General features: G+C 33.7%; 1 protein-coding gene across 4 annotated transcripts; it reads right to left on the bottom strand.

Annotated features, from left to right (window-relative positions):
* Positions 1 to 107: 107 nt before the first annotated feature.
* qvr (glycosylphosphatidylinositol-anchored protein quiver) lies at positions 108 to 21930 on the bottom strand. 4 transcript variants are annotated; one of them, XM_023162218.2, is made up of 5 exons: positions 21550 to 21930; positions 21298 to 21339; positions 10811 to 10858; positions 8243 to 8389; positions 108 to 5500 (listed from the first exon to the last, which is right to left on the bottom strand). In XM_023162218.2, exons 1-5 carry the CDS (start codon positions 21572 to 21574, stop codon positions 5289 to 5291), a joined length of 474 nt encoding a protein of 157 aa, XP_023017986.1. In that variant the 5' UTR covers positions 21575 to 21930; the 3' UTR covers positions 108 to 5288. The 4 variants fall into 4 exon arrangements, with proteins under 4 accessions (XP_023017986.1, XP_023017988.1, XP_023017987.1 ...); XM_023162220.2 differs by lacking the exon at positions 10811 to 10858 and having other exon boundaries at positions 21550 to 21922; XM_023162219.2 differs by lacking the exon at positions 21298 to 21339 and having other exon boundaries at positions 21550 to 21913.
* Between the last annotated feature and the right edge of the window lie 54 nt (positions 21931 to 21984).

Below are 21984 nucleotides of genomic sequence, written 5' to 3'. Positions count from 1 at the left end.
TTTTATTATTGGGTCGGGTTTTTTCACAACTGAGTGCTCAATGACCAACAGCCTTTTATAAAATATAATGAAACATAACCTAACATTCGAGCGGAAAAGACGAAAACAACATTGGTAAACATTTATTTTGAGATACAATAAGATTACCTTTTGAACAACTGATCCATATGTAACAACTACAGTTAATATTTACATGTTTTTCTTACAATAGGTGAGTCTGATGTTTCCCTATTTCGGCACATTACGGGATATAAAAAAAGTAAACAAATTTAGTATCCAGTACTGTGTCGAAAATCGGGATACCTCAGTTGCGTACATAAAGTAAATAACGAGAAAAGGCCCTAAAATACTTCTGTGAGGTGGAAAATTTGTTTATTTCTGAAACTGATTGATAGCTGTGTAGTTTCATCGAAACATGCTGTATTGGAATGAAATGTGCTATATTTACAAGTCAGTGCACGTGTTATCCTAGGAATCTGCATGCACAGGTTTCTACTAAAACAAGCTTTTTTTCTAATAAATTCCAATGGGATTCAAAAAAAGGCTAAGAAAGATTCCTTTTTATCAAATTTCTCAGTGAATCAAACTAGCCTTTATCATGCACCTTTCGTAAGGTAACAAACATGCCAGTCATAGTATAAGCCTGTGCATTTTGAATTCCTAAAAAAGCTCTGATAACCAAAATGTTTCATTGAGATAGAATAGTTCAGAATAATATTTGAAAACTATGGAACATGCAAATTAAATGTTTTGAAATTAAAGAGCAAGCTTTTAACCGAACCTATTGAAACAGGTGTTTACAATTTCATTGAAATGTAGTTCAAGTTCTTTTCTGAAGGAACCACCAATATATGCAAATGAGTTTGGTTCAAAAAGGTTTGAAGATTGTATTTTTCATTAATCTAGATCAAATTGTAAGAATTTTGGTTGAAAATTCATCTGTTGACTTTGAAACTTCGGATATCACATCATGCATAACAAAATAGTGCATGTAAATACATTAAGGTGTTAGCAAATAGGTACTTGGGGATAAAATGATTATGGATAAAATATTTTTGTATGTCAATGTTAATGAAGTTGCTTCTGATTCGAACAGGATTCCTGAAGAATGATGTTTCGTGTTCAGATTGGAAATTTCTTGTGTAGTCACCCAAAAAAATTCTTATACCTTCTTATAGAAATAAAAGAATTATGTTATATACATCATAATATACAATTGCGGAAAACATAAATAGCTTTCCCACTTTGGTTCGATCCCAATGAAATAGAAGATATCGATTTTTAAACTACAGTTTTGCAGATTTTTCTAGTTGGTTTTGTGCAAATCGTGCATAACTCATGCCTTAAATTTCTAAAATATGAAAAACTTCGCAATTCTAAAAGCGACGCTTATGAGTTCTCAATGCGCTTATTTGTTGAAAAAAATGTCTTTTTTTAGTGAACTTATGTTCTATCAATAACAAGGGTACTTTTTGAAAATATACTGTAACTCTTTATACTGTATTTTTTCAAAAAAGACTGAACACTACAATGATATGGGTATTTAAATATGAGAGAATTTTGATATGCTATGAGTGTACAATCATTTATAGAGGTGGTACTTACACTTAGAATAGGAAATCTGAAAGTTGAGATGTGCGCAAAGTGACACTAGTTGGCTGTAGTCAAAAATATTCTTACTAGATCTTCATTAAAGGTTACAATCTCTTTTCGTTACTCCATAGAATCACTTTACACATAAGGTTAGAAATATTTTAGATGTAAATATGAAAATAAGCATCTACAGGTTGTATTTTTGTTCCAATTTTTTATTTATTGTCTAAGGCATAAAATAAGATGTTTTATTGAATTGTAAATGTCATGCTATTTATTTTTTTACAACTCTACCATAACTCAAAGAGTTTAAAATCGTTTGTGAGCCAGTAATTTGAAATATTTCATGGATATTTTGTGAATGTTTGAGGAATGTTTTATGCAATGTAGGCAAACTAAAAATATCCATAAAAGTTTCATTGTGTAGAATTCCTTAAAAGAGCTGCTTACTACTATAGGGTATAACATTGCTTCAAAAATTGACGGGTGAAATTGAGCTTGCCATTTTTGCCTCAAAAATATTTTGGAAAACCGTTCGAATGTTATTGCAAGTACCATTGTAGGTTTTTATAGAATCGATTGAGGGAGAGAAAAACTTCTAGAAGCACAAATGAGTACACCAGACGACAATGGAAAAACTATTGCCATGTTGATTATTTTGAAACTTGTTAATACAGTTTCCAGAAATCTAAAAAATCTCTCAGTTCTTGATTTGAAGTAGCTCCAAATTCGTATTTTATTCATAATATGGTTTTTATCACTCATTTATTGAGTAAATTGGCTCATAGGTATTTATATAACAATTTAATCGAGTCGGCTTGGTGACTTTTTACTTCATTTGAGTTATTCAGTTGAAAATAATTTTCCAAAAGAGGCTTCCATATGTATAATGTACCTACCTTTTTAAAGTGAATATTTTCCTTGTAAACATTTTGAGCAGTTTCAAGAACGTGCAGTTTGGCGTATTTATGAACAAGAAATAGATTTTTACTTTTATTACACATCCTAAAGGGGAAATTTGAATTACAACAGTGCTGAAATACAAATTGGCAGGAAGTGCGAAGAACAATTGTACAATCTTTTCAATACAATTGACAAAGATGAGATTTTGTCAAATATCAAACTAAGGTAATATAATAATTGTTAATTAATTAAATGATTCATTTATTATATACTCATTATTTATCATGTACTCATTGTTGTTTTTTTTACTTGCTGAACATTTTGGAACTTTAGTGAGGTGATTTGTATCAAAGCTTGTTTTGAATTTGTTGACCGTGGTTTATATGTTTTTCTACAACTACTTATGGTATGCATTATTTCAAAGGTGTGGAAGCAATGCATGTAGTGCTTTCGTTGTCTTCACAACTCCTAATTGGTGTTTATATAGGTTATTTTGTGGATTCTTCTTAGGTATATAGTTTGCCAAGACACCCATTTTGATGTTGAATTCACTTTCTTTATTATAGGGATTTTTTACTTCTTTTCTTGTTTGCCTACAGGAATGATGAGTTTGATTCTACTCTTTAAAGATTATTTCTTTTCATTGACTTCTAATTTCCCTAGATTTAGTTTTATAAAGTGGCTGGATTTCCAATTTTCGGCATGTTTAACCATGATATTTGGCTGTCTATTTACGCTTCTAATCATGATTCGGAGTCCAATGCAGTTTTTGTCGCTTTTCTCACTGAAAATTGATGTCACTGCTTCGAGACCTTTTCGACTACGAGTCACATTAAGGGATGCAGCAATAATGGATTGAACTTGATTCTGATCTCCTCATATTCATTAAACTCATGAAAAAGTCTTAGTAACATTATCTAAATTGATTTGTTCACCACAAAATCACATGAATCACCTCTTAGATCACATTCTTTTGGGAAGCTGTACATTTTGGAAGAGGTGACTTAAACATCTGAATAATTTGATTGAATTATAATAATAATGAAATAATTAATTTGAATGTTCGTGAAATAGTATTTCTCATGGCAATAATCAGAAAATCTTGAGTCTCTTCACATTTTGTAATAATGGATGAATTAATAACTGACCTATTCAGACTCTTATTTTCAAGAGATCGGAAATAACTACCACATTTACCATATGGAATTTAATAAAAGATTAAATTGGAACCTGTGGCTTAGAATAAATTAAAAAAGAGACCACAACTGCAATAGTGTTCTCGACGCACGTTTCATAAAGTAAGTTGACGTCTTCAGGAAGTAAATAAATGTATCAGTCATGGATAAACTCCATTTATATGGCCTTTGGAAGGACGCCAACTCATTGAATAGGCCTGAAAGAAACTAAGAGAATAATGGTAAAATATACCTAGAGAAAAATATTTTACATTATAGTAGGTACTGTACAAAACACACCTCATAGAACATGACTTATGAGTTCAAAAGAAACGGAAGCTATCGTTTGGAAGGAACGAAAAATAACGAAACAGGCAAGTGCCTGTGGAGAGATCGAAAAAGTAAATTCCAATAGATTCTCCTTCTGAATCATGTGAAGCCTCTCATTTTCATAACTTTGCCGTTAGCGACATCACCACTTTGGTTGGTATACCTACCAACCAAACTTGCAGAGCAGATTTTTATTGCGAAGATTATTTTGATGTGAACTTACAAAGATGAGTCAGATCTGAAATTCAAAATTTTAGGTACTTTGATATTACAGCAACAAACATTCCGTCTTAGATTTACTGGGTATCAATCAGTCCCAAGAGTAAATCTGACAACATAGCTACGATACAGTGAGAAAGAAATTACATCTACAGTGTTTTTCTCTCAGTAAACAAAATTATTTGATTCTAATAGGACGTGAACATTTCATATTTAATCTTGTATGACGATGATATTATTCTCGATCATTTATCTTTATTGGCCGTAACTTTGTGATTTGAATAAAAACTGAAGACATTGTTTGCTTTGAATATGTTAAAACCGTTTTTGGATTTTACCGTATTTTTTTTCAACAATTTGTTTTATGGGGTTGAATTTAAAATTACTTCCATACGCTTTGAGAAATCCAAGGCAATATTTGTCCATGATATCGAATTTGGTCTATAATGACTGTTTCTATATTGATTCTCATCAAATGAATTCAAAACAGTCATAAAACACATGTAGATAATGGATTGACTGTTATTTTACACACATCTATCGTTTTATTTGTACACAAATATTTTATCTTCAAATTTTTCTGGCGTCATTTCATTCCATATCAGTATCTTTATGAAAATATAAATAACTTATTTTTGAATACACGTGATTTCAATTATTATTTTCAGCTGTCGCTACGCCACCTTTTAGAATACATTCCAATACAAATGCTAATTTCTTCCATGAACGAATGTCGATTTAATATTTGTGCTTCTAAGCCTGGAACTCGCAGAGATGACTTTTATTTTTAAACATCTTATTAATAGTGATTTTCCAAAGGCAAAACCTCCTCCCTCCTATTCTTACTACACAAATGTGTAGTTATTATATTGCAACAAATTCTTATATCAAACATGTCTGTTTTCTGAATAATTACTCAACTTGTTTACTAAATCACTTCTCGCAGTGTACCCCATCCACTTGACCTTCGATTTGAAGCAATGTTTCTTTAAAAGTATGATCACATAAATATACCGCTACTAGTTCAAATTCGATCCAAAACAGCCTAATATCGGCCTAAAAAACTCTCTACCTCATGCACAGGCGTGATAGGAACAATACTACGGGGGGCAGGATAATCAGATCTGTCAATCGGACAGTTTTTAGTGCATCGTTGCACATGTCCTCCTCACAAAAGCACATGTGACCTGTTCCGCTACTTTCCATCATGCACACGTGATCAACCATGAATAGGTTGATCTGCAGCTGGGAGGTGCAGGTTCTGCGGACAACTTCGTACGCTGAAAAAGATAACTGTGTTTAGACGGATCGCCCTCTTCTGGTACAGTCGAAGTAACTGGTAATGTGCATACTTAAATTGTCGGCGTTCTCAAAGGCCAAAAAAACAATACAGATGAATAAAGCCGCTGCCGACTAGTCCACGTGGTCTGGAGAATTGGCGGTTCGTATTGGATGATTTTACTAACCGAGTGTTAAGATTGGCTCAAGAGTCATAAAATCAAATTTGAAGTCATGTTACGGTGACGAATAGAATGCGTGCCGTCGTGTTGTCAATGTTCACGTCAGGAACTGATCGCGATTTGAGTGTACTGATAGTAATAACGAGTACTAATAGTAATAACGTAATAACAACGCAGATTTTTTCCTGTGTAGTGATTCCAATAGCGATGGTGAACAATGCGAAAAAGAGATATCTGTGAATAAGATTCGGATACATTCGAATATTGAAACACAGAGAGTATGTTTCAATGTATATAAGAATCTACATCTCAAGTTTGGTTTCGAGGGAAATAAACTATTACGAGCAACATCAGATTTGACCGAAATTCCTTTCTCAACTATACGTAAAATAGTCAAAAACAAACCTTATGAACGCAAGACACGATATGATACTGGATTACCAAAACCTTTAGAGGTTCATCTAATAAAATCACTGAAAAAAACAATATACGACTGTTACAAAAGCAATGAAATTTCTACAACTGAAATCATAAGGAAGAAATTGAATACTTCCGGCCATAACGTGAGCTGCTGTGACAAAAACTCTTCGGAATTGGATGAAGAAACTAGGATTTGGATTTAAAATAATAAACAAACGTCAAGCAGTTGTGGAAAGCAGAAGAATAGTGGAATTGCGTGTACGCCTAACATGCCTGCAAACAAAGGATCGCGACTAATCATTGTGCATTGTGGAGGAAGTAAAGAATGGGTTCTGAATTCTTTGAAATTATGTGGCAAAAAACTCGATGACTGCAGTAATGACTATCATAATAACATGGAAGCTAAAATTTTTGAGGAATGGTTTGAAAACACATTGATCCCAAATTTTGGTGCGAATAGTGTAACAGTTCTTGACAACGCTTCCTATCATTCGCGACAGCTCATCAAAGTACCGAATAAAAATTCGAGGAAAGATGAAATACAAAGTTTTTTAATGGATATCAATTTGTATTATGAAGAAAACTATATCAAAAACCAACTACTTGAAGTTTTACAGACGAAAACATTTTAAAAGTGTATGCCCTTAAGATTATTGCTTAAAAGTATGGACACACCATACTGAGACTTCCCCCCAATTTTTGTGTTTTCAATCCCATCGAGTTGATTTGGGGAAATCATCAGACGTAAAAATAATTTTCCAAAATTTGATAAGAAGGTAATAGAGCTAATTAAAGAAGCAGTATTCAATATTACAGAAGAAGACTGGCAAAAAGGATTAAAAAATTCGCAATTTACCACAAACTGATCCATACATACCCAACTATCAATAACCATTCTTATTATCCTCATCAACATAAATTAGCAGCTCACTATGTAGCACTATTTACAAACTCATCAGTATCCTGATGTCCACAGAGAATTTTAATAAGAAATTGAATTTTACGAAACAAATAGCAGTCAACAACTTCATCGACAGAAAACTATTCAAACACGTCTATAAGCAAGTATACCCCCACATTAAAAATAACACAAATACAAAATACTCACATATACAGAAAATCATCAGATAAAATAAAAATACTATTGAACAAGTCAAAAATGGACAAAGATAACAAATCAGGGGTCTATAATCTAACATGTGGATCCTGCCCAAAAGTTTATATAGGAAGGAAATTTTAAAACAGGAATCTCCGAACATAAAAGAAGTTCTGAACAGAAAAAAACCTATACTTGCCAACTTTAAGACAACAACTTCGATTTCAACATGGACTACGACATAGAGAAAATGAAGGAGAAAAATTAAACCTGCTGGAAATCAATAAACGCGGGCAATAATGGACCCTTCATGGATATCCTATCAAAGTCGTTTTTAAATCAGTTGAAAGAAATCTATAATTGAAATGTTTACAGACATCCTACGGAAGTCCATTCAACATCCATCTTTGTGCTGCCAAATAATATACTTTTCAGCGACACCCACTCAGTGTCCCTTTCATGTCCATGGCCATAAAACATGGGCATTATGACTTTGTGAAACCTCTTATGGCTTTGTAAAACCTCTTATGCCTTCGTAAAACCTCCTATGACTTTATGAAACATCTTATAGCTTTGCAAAATCTTTTATGGCTTTATAAAACCTCTAATGGCTTTATATAACCTCTGTTGGCTTTGTATAACCTCTCGTGGTTTTGTAAATCTCTTATGGCTTTGTAAAACCTCTTATGACTTAGTGAAACCTCTTATGGCTTTGTAGAACCTCTTATGGCTTCGTAAAATCTTTTATAACTTTGTAAAACCTCTTTTGACTTTGCAAAATATTTTATGGCTCTGTCAAACCTTTTATGGCTCTGTCAAACCTTTTATGGCTTTGTAAAACCTCTTATGGCTTTGTGTTCCTCCTTATGGCTTTGTTAAACCTCATATGTCTTTGTAGAACCCCTCAGGGCTCGGTGTAAAACCTTTTAAGGTGAGTTTTTAATCTAGGATAATACCTAGATATTTCACTTCCAGGCAAATGGATATTCCGACCAGAATTTGGTAATCTATATGGTCTGTGTGCGGTCACTCAATTCATTACTCACTTGTTTTGGCATTCCGGACCATTTTCACGCAGCATCCGTTACACGTCATGAGAGGGGGCTGGTCCCTGGGCAGGGCTGTGTAGTTGAAGGGGTCTTTACATCTCATGTCCGACCATGAATCACACTCGTAACAGTAGATCTGTCTCGCTGGAAATTTAATAAACAGTTACTGAGAATTTAACAAACAACTACTGTCTTGCTGAATCCTGTTTACTCTGACACTGCCTAGACATGCGTTCAAACAACATTTGAAGTATTGTTTTGGTGTGTTCAGTTTCAGAATTGGATAACTCGAAAAGGTGTTTTGTTTTGAATGTTTTTTTTTGTTGAAATGTTTCGTTTTCAATGAAAATCAGGAAAAATAATAATTTTGACGGTATAATGGAAATACCAGAGCTCAAAACCTATGAAAGTGTATAACTTTCAACGACGATTCAAAATTATTTACTTTAAATTTTAGAGTAAAAAGTACACGAAAGATCTTTGAGAGAAAAAGTGAAAAAATTTCAACTTCTGGTTGAAATTTTGAAATGAAAGAAATGTTGCTTTTGACTTTTAAAGTTGAAATATTTGGTGACGAAAGTATTTCAAAAAATAAATGTTCTGAATAAAAAAAAAGTTGATTTTCAATCCCAACAGAATTTCGAAAAATTCATTCATAAAGTTGTTTCTTATTTAATTTTAGGACCAAGTATATGTGAAATTCATCAAGCTAGAACTGAACTGATTAATTTTGCTACTTTTAAGAAACAGTATACATTTATTTAGAAACAAAAGTTGTCTGAATTGGTTCAGATTTGTTTCTGAGTTAGTTTTTATGATCCATTTCTAGTCAAATTTTCGTAAACAGTAAAAGACAAATAAAGAGTGGGTTAAACTGTGGCAAAGTGGCCTATTTTCAGATATGAACGATACCAAAAATCAATTGTATAGCTGTTTTTGTTTCGAAGATATTCGGGAAAAACCAAAAACTTTTGTCATGGAGATTTTTTCCAGTTATTAGAATTTGTTCATAAAATGTTCATACAGGGTGTCGTTCGACTTCAACCACCCGCAACTATGAAATTTAAATAAGTTCCCAATCGCAATTCATAATTGCGATTGAACTATGAAATTTAAATAAGTTCCCAATCGCAATTCATAATATCAGTTTTGAAAAATTTGTTGCTCTACAATTCAGTGGGCTATCAATACGGAACGAAAAAGTCCAACAGCGTTAAAACAAGCGACCGGGGTGACCAATAATACTCCCAATCTGGTTCTGTAACTTTGTTTTGTAAACTTCGGTTTATGGGTGCGCCATCAAGGTGATGCCATACATTTTGCGCGGTATTGATGTCTGTATTATCCAGAACCTCATTCATTTTAGATTATTCAGAATGGGGCCTTTATTGCTATTTATAGTTCTAGTACCGATCATGCACCTGACTCAATAATTTCAAGGAATCATCCTTCAGTTTGTGGTCGTTCTACGAAGCTTATTGAGCTACCCTATACTTTTCTGATGATCTTTGAAACGAGCTCTTTCCATTTGACCAACATAGAATTTTATTATATTCGTAGCTTTAAGGTTTTCCAGTATTGTCGGTTTATTTGTTCGCTTCAGACTGCAGAAACTGGTTTCAATACGACCACATTTCACTCAGCGAGAGTATATGGTCCTCCGCGATGGCTTATTGCATCGAAAGCGGAAGAGTCAGATGAAGCAATGCAAATGTACCAGCTGGTCGTACCAAAAGTACTCTATCTATACGTTGGGTTAGGTTAGGTTAGGTCAAAAGAGATTGGGTCTAATAGAAGGTATTCACACTCTGCCAGAGGTCCATGAATCTTCTTGCCATCCAGGTGTTCAATGTTTGTTTGGCAAAGCTTAAAGCGATGCCAATGACAGGTTCTGGTCCGATGAAGCTGGAATCCAGACCAGAGACAATCTGTTAAGTCTGCTGCAACTGTACAGGAGTTTGTTAACTCCTGTGGTCATTTAAAATCTAGGTCTATGTAAACCCTAAAGTAACAGACCAGGCAGTATTTGTGAACTTTAAGATGGAATCAGGCAAGAAATACAGGATATGAGACCCGCTTTGTTACAAAATTTAATTTTGCTCCAGTAGGCGTTTAGCGGTCAATGAAACATTGAAGGTCATTACTTGAAGATAGATCACCCTGTATATTGATTTGTTATTTTGAGAATCACTCAATGAAAAAGAAAATTTTTTCTGATTTGCAATTTTCCAACACTATTGTCTATTTAGCAAATAATGCATTTTTGTTTTACTTTGTATGAAAACATTTCAACTGCAATATTATCCCAACAGCATAACCGTGAAGAACGAATTTCAGGTCTAAATTCACGACTAGTCATTTTTGAGTTATCCACTGTAGTTTTAGAAAAAAAATAACATAATAGTGTTTAATGTAAGTTATCTATATTGAAGATCTAAGCGTTGCTAAAATCTAAACAAAACCAACTAAACATATATGAAAAATATGAAGCCAGCTAAACTTTCTGTCAGAAACAATTATTATTAACACCAAACATTTAACGAAAAAACAGACAACAAAACTTACTTTGGCATTCTGCTTTAGATACTGTAGTAATAGCTATCAATATTATCACTGAAAAATAAAAGCATAGAAGATATTAATTTTTTGATGTAATTGTTATTACGTTTGTTTTTCAGTAATGGTATCAGCTTCTAGAGTTGTGTCTTGGAAAATTTGATAGTTTTTAATTTTGTTTCTGTATGAATTTAACCACATTATCAAGGAAATGGGAGTACGTGTTCAGATGAATTAATTTTCAATCAGATACTCTGATGGGGTTTACTCAATTTTATTCGAGATGAACGAACTTAAAAATGACATATTGGTGAGATGAAAGTTTAAGAAATTCTTTGTCGCATTCCACAAATATAATAAAAATAACTCCCGCTGGCTGATGTTTTCGAAGTAATTGTCCTCAAAAAATGTGTTGGGAAAGTCTATTAATTCGGTACCCTTCAAAACCCAGTCAACGTAATATGAATAATGATACACTTCTTTTATGTTACATCAAGTGTTTCTGAGATTCGTGAAATTGTGCATACCTGGCAACATCGCTGTTGATAAGGATGTTCATTTTTAAATTTTTGTCGAACTAGAAATGGATTCGGTAAAGGCAAATGTGTAAATGTTCTACAATTTTTTTGAAATGAATCGAAATAGACATCGCTAAATTTACTAATGACTTATTTTCCAAATTTGTGAAGAAACAGTCAATAGAATGCCTCGGTTAAGTTCGTTCAATAACTTTCTGACCCTAAGTGAACAAAAGCTAATATTTTGGCAATAAATCGGGTGATACGTCACATTCAAGCGCACCAATGTCACCGTATAGAAGTAAACACAAGTAAGTTCACTCTCCGCCATATTTGGGTCAAGATTCCCCACCTGGAATTTTATGCGCGGTTGACCTATAGCGCAACCGACTAAATCTGAGTCGTTGTAAGTAGTGGTTTTGTATTTGTGAAAAATTTGTGTCCAGTTTCAAAATGAACAAGTGTCGAGCTGTGGGTTGCTGTAATTTGCAGGGTGATGTCGGCATTCATTTTTTTTCGATTTCCAACTGACAAAAAAAGTTATGTTTTTCTAGTATTTATTATGTAAGATTGAAGGAATGAACATATAACGAAAATCATAAAATAAATTGTTATAGACCATAATAGTGGGGTCAGGTTAGGCAATTATCAAAAATTGAATTAATAGTTAGAGGTATCATTTCAGATTTAGGTTCTAATTTTTATAAACTTGCCGGAAAATATCTCGAAGTGACTGTACAGCAGCCATATTTTTTTGTTGATGAGTAAAAATTATTTTTTACTTTTTTGATACTCCTCATCTGCTGAAATATAGCCGAAACAATTTTTTGATGAGTTTTTGAAATTTGATGAATATACAAACAAAAAAAATCATCTTGAACAACCTAACAACTTGGATAAAGAAAAACAATATAGACTAGCACCCCAACTTACTGATTCTCATTTATTTCCAACTAACTCTTAAAGGATAAACGTTAAATTAGCAAGTCAAGTTTTCAGTCATTCGGTAGCTACAGCGTTGAATCAGATACCATCAACAATGTTTTCAAAAATCGACATTTTTCACCTTGTTTATAAACAAAACTCTCAATATTTTATGAACGATCAAACTGAATTGAATAATTTATTGAAACTGTTCATTTCCAGGTAAAAATAATTAGGTATATTTACGGTACTTTTGAAAAATTTATTGATATAGTTAACGAATTCATACCTGACCGTTTTAGGTTAGAGTATAAACTGGTTGTAATTTGGAAGTAACGTTTAGTTTATGCTTGAGAAAGCTATTTGTATAGCGAAACACGTGTCGCGGTTTTTGTAAAACCCTTTATAGTGAAAATCATACAATAAACCGTATTTATTAGTTTCAATATGGATTTTCATTAAGTATCGGCCAGTTCTCTTCAATTTACTTATTTTCGGATCATTTATTTTCTCTTTTCACAGGGGTATGAATTCATTATATTTGAAGTTTGAAAACAAATGTAAAAAAACAAAAACTCATCATTCTGAAAAACCTTTAGAATAGATTAGCATAAGTTTTTGGCCCAAATTGTATAATCTCACTTTACAAAACATACGTTTATTTCACCACCTTGTTTTATTTTTTATCAATTCACAGTTCACAATCATATGAGATATTTATTGTGAGCTCCCAGTAGCAATGATGAAGTCAGATCATGTTCACATATTTTTTGATCGAACCTCGTGCAAATGTGCACGATACATCAATAACGCCGACCGGGAGTGAATTTACTTGTGTTTACTTCTAAACTCTATACGGTGCTAATGTTTACATTTGGAAACGATTCTTGCACCATCTATCAACATGTATACAAAATTGGGTCACATTCATTTTTCGCGTCGAGATATTTTGACAAAACAGAAGCGAATCGGTTTAAATGTCATAGTAATTCTATTTCTTGGTCACATTGTGAAGAAAATGTATGTTAATAGCGATGATCAGGCGTTAGGAAATTGATCTCTTTTAAAAAGTAAGTACTGGCCGGCAAACAAAATGTTGGTAACATATTGACATTGGTGTTGTCAACATGTGTCCAGACAACTATACTATAATTCCAAAATAGTAGGCACTAAATTCTCAGAAATGACCGACGTTTTTGCCTTAATCTGTCTGTAATTATACTAAACAGATGAGGAAAAATGATGATGAATTATATAGAATCACAATCTCGACAACAACGTTTTCGTTTTAATGCAATAATTTTTCTGAGAATTTAGTGCCAACTATTATGGAATTGTACTGTAGTTGATGCTTGCTGGTCGACATATCAGGTGGCATAACGTGAAAGAAATTTGTTGCATGTTGCATGTTTCAATGTATACTGTGTTGTTAATAAGTGGTGTCGGTAGTGAGCTTTTTCATCACAACTTCATCTAGCAGGTAAGTTATTTGTGGATATTTTTATTATTCAAAAAACTTTAGAATGTAGTTCATTGTTATTCTTTTCAAAAGCAAACATGATATGGATCAAGGAGCTAATCGAAATGTTTAAAGCTGCTCCTGCATTGTGGGACATTAAAATTGTGGAACGACTTCTATCCTGAGATTAAGTTGTTGCCATAGCTCGACTCATTTGTTGAAAACTGTCTGCCACCATTTTTTTTTTTCGCTTTTGGGCATATGTAGCTATAATTATGAAAGCAGCAGTATTCAGTTCCATTTTCACTGAGTTAGTTTTGGACAGGCTAGTGGTTTTCGTTTTGACGCGCAACACTGTTGAAAACATGTATCAGGATACAAGTTGCTGTGTCCAACAAATATGTTGCCAACATCCATCAACATGTTACCAAAATTTTGTTGGCCGGTCTGTACTCACCTTAAGATTCAACATGAAGCCGTGGATACGGATAGTACCATATCTACTTCCTAACCTTGACCGTATTCTAGCTTTGCTATCACTGACAGTCTTTACAGTCGGCACGGCAAAGAATACACATGCGTAATTATTAAAATACTTAAACATTTTCTTCTTTAAGTCAATAAGAAAAACAAAACAGTTTACTTTTGCATTTGCTCACGATATATCAAAGAGATATAGCTATATAAGTATGAGTTATCGGCCATTTCTTCCTATTCTATAGTTTGACAGTTTACATATTTATCAAAAAGTTTCTTTCTGGTTACAAATTTTTTATACTTCACAACTGATAACTGTGGGCATTTTATATTTCACAGTACGTGAATTTTATATCATAAACTTATTTTAACCTCAAATTGAGAATGGTTCTGTGACAGTTCTGTCTGATATTCCGCATACCGGAAAATTCAAATTGCCAGATATCGAATTTGAAAACTGGAATATAAAATGTGTTTTTTCTGACTAATTTTCGCTATTGGTACCTTTCAAAAATAAAATCAGTTCTTCATTAAAAGATTAGATTGTCGACTCATATCGGATGCACAAATTGATGACGCATATGCATTTTTTCATTTTTCCAACTGTGCTTGCCCTTCAATGTGATAAATTCTCAGTTTTGGTCCGTCAAAAATTTTCCAGATTTCCTACAGATATATTATCTATTCCCGTAACAATCATCTCTAAGATTTATTTTTATGGATAAGATGAAATAATTTTTCCTGATTTTCTTGAAACAACCAACAAATGTAACAGATGAAAACGTGCATCGTGCATTGGGGTTCTGCCATGCGATTTTTACAGTACTTCAGTCAATGTGAATTTTATTACAGAAATTGTTCATTATTCATGAAGATACCGCAGAAAAATGGCATATTTATCTATACAGCGGTGTTGCCAAATATCTTCCAAAATTTCAACCGTTCCCATGCAACATTTGAGAACTTTAATCTCCACTAAAGAATATAAAACTCCTGGAGCAAAAAATGCATTAGTTTCCAAGAGTTCTTTAAAGTAAAATTGTTATTTGCTTTCATATGTAGAATTTAAATTACTCAGGTTATACATCGGATTTATCGGTGCTCAAAAAAATTACTTATATTTGTCAAGTCCAAGATGGTTAAATCCATATCAGGTTTAAAAATAATACAATGATATAATTTCCCATTGATTTTTGATTACTAAAAAAATTAATTCTTCTCAGTTTTCTATCCAAAACAGGAGTGAAAATAGAGTATTTTTGATAATAAAATTTACTTATTATTAATAATTACTGACAGACCAATTTTCACTACAATAATTTTGTAGACATTCCCTCACTACAATGTCAACTTCATAAAGTAATTTCGAAAATATTTGTGAAATATGTTATATCGATATAAAATACATTCAAATATATCCCTGGATATTAATTATTTCTAGTACGCCAGGTTTATTCGGTGGTACACATGACTTGTTAAAAACTTAGGTCAGCCTCTCACTCGTTTTTTCTTTGAAATTGCCACTTCAAAAACAACAACAAGTGTATATGAATTTGATTTTAATATACAAGTAAATTTCCTTTTTAATAATCGAGTTTACATTTACTTCGACTGGGTCGAAATTGCATATAAATTCAATTTTAACATATACGTAAATTCAACATATAACATGAATTTAATTTCAACATATACACAACTGGTCAAAAACTCAAAGTTAGCTTCTCAATTAATTTTTCTTCAAAATTTCCACTTAAACAATAGTTTCTTTTACATCGACTTGGTCAAAAGTGCATATAAATTTAATTTTAACCTATTCGCAAATTTAACATATAACATGAATTTAATTTTAACATATACACAACTTGTCAAAAACTTAGTTAGCTTAACACTTGTTTATCGTTCAAAATTTCCTTTTTAACATTACTTTTACTTCGACTTGGTCGAGTGCATATAAATTTAATTTCAGAGGAACATAAATTTAACTGAAAAGAGAAATGAAAATTTCTATGTTTTTTACCAATTTTAAAAGTGGTAAAAAACATAGAAATTTCCATTTCTCTTTTCATTATGATCTCCTACCACGTAGTAACGAGTACATCCATCAATTTACATAAATTTAAGTTATTATTCGATTTTAACTCTTTTTTATGAACGTGTTATTTATTCTCAAAGTTTCAACTTTTTCAAAGTTGTTGAAATTTCTTCTACAAGTAGATTAACTTTTCTAAAACAAGAAATACCGTTTTAAAAAATCTATGTCTTTGAAACCTTTGTTAGATGGTACCCGAAAGGTTTGGAAATGGAAATCGTGCAAGGATGAAATTTTGCCAAGGCCCAAGGCTGAACTAACAAATGATTGGTGCTGGAAAAATGAATAGGGTAGTGCTTGCGATGAATTGGTACACACACAAAACGTGTTTACAGGCTATACCAAGTTGAGTGAAGTATCAGGCATTTTTTGAGAAGAACAAAGGAATCAATAAAATACTTTTTTTTTTCAAAAAATCGATCGTGAGAAGAAGGTGTATCTTACAAGTTTTGAATTAAGATTCCTAACTATCGGATAGTAACGTTGAAAAATAACGTTTATCCATATGTAAAAAATTTCCGTAATGTTTTATGACCCGACAAATTCCATTTTTTCAGTTCTCCATCTTTATACAAAATCTCCCCTGAAAATATACCACTTTCAACCCGTGGGTTGGGCTACCTATCGGGCGCGTCTCCAGGTGGCGGATATGGGAACGGCCAGGGGACTGGGGGCTCTGCCTGGGAAGCCAACGTGGGCTTACGGATGGGGTCGCCGGACTCTTGGTCAGTGGCAGAAATAAGTAAGATGAGAAGAACTAAAACTCTCCAAAAGCCTTTGCGAAATATGCCACCGTGGGGAACCGGACGAAACCTCATTGTAATCAGCCTACCTTTGGTAATGCGGTAAGAGGTGACCAACTCTTCCCTTGCTACTCGTGGGAACACACATGAATGAAACAAAACCAGAAACAACAAAAACAAAACCCAATGCCGAGGCTGGATAGAAGTGCTCACCTCAATCTGAGGCGGTGGCTGCGGATGAACAGAAATGTCCAACCCAATCTACCGCTTGGAATGGGGCTGGACATTGCAGATCACCTCGTGGTATAATACAAAGGCCAAGGCGTAAGCGCATTTGCGGCACCGAGGCCAAAAGGGGAAAGACAGTGAGAAGCAGGAGTGGCAGCAACTATAAGTGCACCCTCTTCCTCCCCCACTCCACCTCCAACAGCAAGGGTATTTCCTGCGGCACACAGAGTGGTAAAAACACCTAAAACGTGGCCAAAAATGAATTCTCACTTTTTTTGAATGTTATGGATAGAAATTGACCTATTGTGATATTCTTAATAAAAATAAAGACAAATTAATAATGAAGATAATATAAAATATTTTTTTGTATCGAAAAAAGGTTTATTGCATAAGACATAAAATGAGATAAAGGCGATTGTCATCTCGAGTTTTTGTGCTTGGTGTTATACTCAATTTCTTCATTCGTGATATCTTTATCTTCTTCTATATATCTGATTCGTATATGCCTGAAAATCTTGGCGATTAAGATTGCGTGTTCTGCCATATTATTTGATTACCATTCATCGGTCATCATGCATCACTGCTTCTCTCTTCTTCAAACTTTTGCTTATATTGAATTTGGTTGGAACCATCACATCCCCATTTATACATCAGGACAAAGACGAAGTACGAATTTTCATCAGGAGCATATATTTGAGGAATAGGGTCTAAATATTTACAGAGTCGCAATGCTGTATGGTCTAACAAGTCTTGTAATTTTACCTTTGCAATAGTCTCGCTAATGTTTTTTGTATATATGAATCACCTCATATTGATTCATGGTCAAATCGGCTTCAATAATGAAGCCACAGTCCTACTCCCAATAGCAGCTGCTTTACGAAACTTCACCGCACTGGTTGGACTTTTGTTCACCTTTGCAATGCAATTGTTTCCACTAGATCGATGACTCAGCTGTGCTGCATATGTCAGTTCATCAATAACCACATTTTCTCTGAGTTCTTTTGTTTAACGACGTTTTGTGCGTTCACTTGATTCCGCGAATTCTTTGCTCGGGCGACCTTTGGAACTTCCAGGAACTGGGCCAGTAGGTAGTAAAATCTCACCATTAAGCCATTCGTGGTCTTTTTCTAAGAAACAACTATTTGTATTATTACAAGTGTATTATTACCACTTGAAAAGTCTTAACGACTTTTTGAAGTTTATCACTTTTTTCCGGGGGGCACTTGGTTGTTTAAACCAATTTTTCTTCCAAATCCTGGAGCTTTCTGTCAAGCAGTCGCTGTGGACTTGCTCTAACAAGCTCGTGTAGTTTTTTTCTTGTCATAGACATAACAGAAGGTCCACAATATGTAACAATTGATAAAATATCACTTGAATCTACAATTTCTCGGGAATTTCAAAAGAAAAATTCTATGAAATGTGAATACTTGTGAATGATTTTGCTTCATAAACTTGAATTGAAGGGGTTATATTTCTTAGGAATGATTAATTTTTGGGAAAGAAAATTTTTGGCTTTCTACTACTCCATCTTGATACAAAAAAAAGAAGGATGAGGGAGTCTTCCAAAGAAAGGAAGGAGGTAACTCTTCAATTCAAATAAGATTCCTATTGGCTGGGATTAAATCAAATAGGTGAATGAATGTCATTACGATGTCATCGATGACATAAGCAGATCAAGCTTATTCCGTGACATTAAAAAATCGTAATTCATGAATGAAGTGTGTGTATTTTCTATAATGTTATCCAATTTGGTACTGAAGAGCCTTGAGGCAAGTGTCTTAAGGCGAAACATCGGTGTATACCAGTGAGGATGGCAGTGTTCTATGTAAGTGCAATTTGTTACCATTCATTTAAAGTAGAACTCATGTGAATGATATCTGATTTTTATTCCACAACGAATGTTCGAAATACAAACTGAGTAGAGAAAAGTATCTTCTGTATAATTCAGTGTTCATATAGAAGTATTTGTTTCGAAATAATTTTTTCTTTCGTAAAATTCAATGTTCATATGAAAGTAGCTGTTTCAGGAGAACTTTCTTTCAGTTTGTGTCTGAAAGTTACTTCTTTGCATGATCTACACATCCATGTATAGAGTTACTTCCTTCCTTTCTTTGGAAGACTCCCTCATCCTCCTTTTTTTTTGTTTTGTATCAAGATGGTGTAGTAGAAAACCAAAAACTTTCTTTCATAAACTTATTCTAGAAACTTTGAAGTGTCATAAAACGTAAGTACTATTTTGTTGCAATTAGTTGCACATGTTTGAAATATCCACGATTGCTGGAGAATGGCGAAAAATACAAGTTTTTCTTTATACAAATGATTTTACACTCTATATTCGAAAATAAAGCCTATTGAAAAAAACTTATGTATCTTAAAATGTAGTATATACCTTGACCATCAATATCCAAAGCAATTTTTTTCACCAATATAACACAAATTACAAATTAATGAATAAGCAAACAAATGAGATTTGAGGGGTTATTTAAAACAAACACATGCATAGTGAACAAACGCTAGGTTTAAACTGCTCTCATGTCACAAATAATGGACATACACAGGTAAGGATGGTCACAAAGGATGACCCTTTCATCTACCTTTCCTAATGTCCATTATTACCGGTGACAATTGAAGTTGACAAATTTCATTTATGGCCAAGTTTTAGGTGATTTTACAGCTCTGTGTGGCGGGCGCAAAGAGCTCCGCCTTGAATAAAGGCAAGGAACCGGCTGCCCCTGCAGGAAAGCGCCCTCACTTGAGCACCCCCAGGGAGGGAACCCCAAGAAGGTTGAAGAAGCCGCGCAACGACAGTAATGTCGCTGTGCCTTCCAAAAACTTCGCGGAGGCCGCCGTGAGACACCTCAAGGTTGCCATCATAGATGACACTAACCCATATGGTAAGGTTACCACAGAACGGGAGAGTCTAATCAAAAATCAAATGCTGGAGGAGCTGGACGGGATCATCTTCCCCGCCTCCAGCAAACCGCCCACGTTCAAGTCGTAGACATTTCGGTGAAATTATCAGAGTGGTCTGTGATGACGACGTGAGGCTAGAGTGGCTGAAAAAAGTCACAATAAGAGAGTGTGTGTGTTCGGCGAGTCTTGGCTTACACGTGCCGATATAAAGGAGATTTCTCCAAGTGACCTGTCCACCTTCCTGGAAAGGATAGGACCTAGGAGGACAACTTATTAGGAGGATGTAGAATGGGTCACATGTAGCCTAAGTGCTGTAGGCCTCCACTCACCCTCCCTGCTCTACAAATACAAATACCACTTTCAATTTGAAAATTGTCATTACTAATCAAGAGAAAAAGTTTTCGGCAGGATGTAACACCTGCTCATAAATATAGAGGATCGTATTTGAAAAAATTAGAAAATATTGAAAAGGACCCCTATTCTACTATTTCAAACTAACATGACATTTTTCATTTCAATACCAATTTTTTTTGCAAAATAGTTTTTTTTGAGGGTTTATAGCAGCCCGAGTTGCTTGTTAGCTCCCGACTGGCGTAATCTAAGGATTTTTGAGAAAAGGTGCAAGCTAGTTTCTTCCGTTATGAAGATGATACCATAGATTGCGTCTGTTGTATCAACAGAACAAAAAACCTTGCTAATTCAAGATAAACGAGAGTTTCTACGGCGGTCAGTTGCAAAACCAAGCTGTCTAACGGGAAATCGCTTTCTCTCTGCCTCTGCAGCATTCATTGAAAGTTAACCAGATTGTACTATAGCCCAAAAATGAAGTATTTATGTCTGAGCAAAACATTTTCGAGATATACAAACACATTCTCTTACCGACTTCTCTTTTTATATTCTCAAAAAAGCCTGTTCAACTTGACTTATCCTGTATATGATCCAAGAAATAAAGTGAATAAGAAAATGTGGTTAAATTCCATCCAAGTTTGTTTCTTTTTGTTAATCTGCGTGGATGGATCTATTAGAAATGTTTTTAATTTTTTCATTTTATAGTCAACTAGCCGCTTCTATGAAAAAAAATCTAATCAAGTATTAGTAATAATTACTTCAAGCAAAATTACAAAAAAAATCATTTTTTTACTCACGAGCACACTCCCACTGAGCAGTTCCAAAAGTTATATAACAGACTGCAATAAAGTCAACTCCTTCATTAAAAATATCGCGAAAATTTTACTAAAGGGAAACTATGATTCTAATTCTTTGTCAAAAGCAGTTGAAACACTACGGTAATAATCTAGAACTATAATTTGAAGTTCAAATAATGATATTTCAAAAATATGATCACAAAAAAAAACGCTAATACTCGGTAGTAATATTTGAAAATACTCTCACATTACCTAAGGACACCAAGATTTTGAACATCTTTGTTGAACATGAGATTCACAATCACATATCAAGTACCTATTTTTACGTTGTCTTTTTTTCACTAATTTATTACTTTGTTTATTACTGTTACTATTTTGTACTGACGATGGTTTTTTATTCGAAGTTTGTTAATTCTACACATTTTTGTTCAAATAATCGAAACCGGAGGAATGCCTTTCTTAGAGCTGAACCACTATATGTACCCATATTGATTTTGTTCACCCTTCTCTTTCACTGAGGTAATGGCGTTGAGGCAGTGGAGTGCAGCAAGATGGATAACAGGTGCCTTTCATACGGGCTTTTGACACTTCAAAGCTGTTAATTCCAGAGTATCTTGAAGTATGTATTAACAATAATTATGGTAATCTGGATATTATTTGATGAACATTAATTTTTCAACACATTAT

The sequence above is a fragment of the Leptinotarsa decemlineata genome, unplaced genomic scaffold, assembly GCF_025532065.1.
Source record: "Leptinotarsa decemlineata unplaced genomic scaffold, Ldec_3_MD MMD2_tig00026282_RagTag_RagTag, whole genome shotgun sequence".
NCBI classification, from domain to species: Eukaryota; Metazoa; Arthropoda; class Insecta; order Coleoptera; family Chrysomelidae; genus Leptinotarsa; species Leptinotarsa decemlineata.
Note: the sequence above shows the minus strand (reverse complement) of the source record. Positions and strands in the feature narration are given on the sequence as shown.

What these genes read in the sequence shown, in the direction of transcription:
- qvr (XM_023162218.2), bottom strand. Translation starts at nt 21,574, where the DNA reads ATGTTCAAAATCTTGGTGTCCTTAG. An exon ending in TGCTCAGTGGGAGTGTGCTC is followed by an intron (nt 10,859 to 21,297) that starts GTGAGTAAAAAA and finishes TTTATTTTTCAG; the next exon opens with TGATAATATTGATAGCTATT. An exon ending in GGTCCGGAATGCCAAAACAA is followed by an intron (nt 5,501 to 8,242) that starts GTGAGTAATGAA and finishes TATCTTTTTCAG; the next exon opens with CGTACGAAGTTGTCCGCAGA.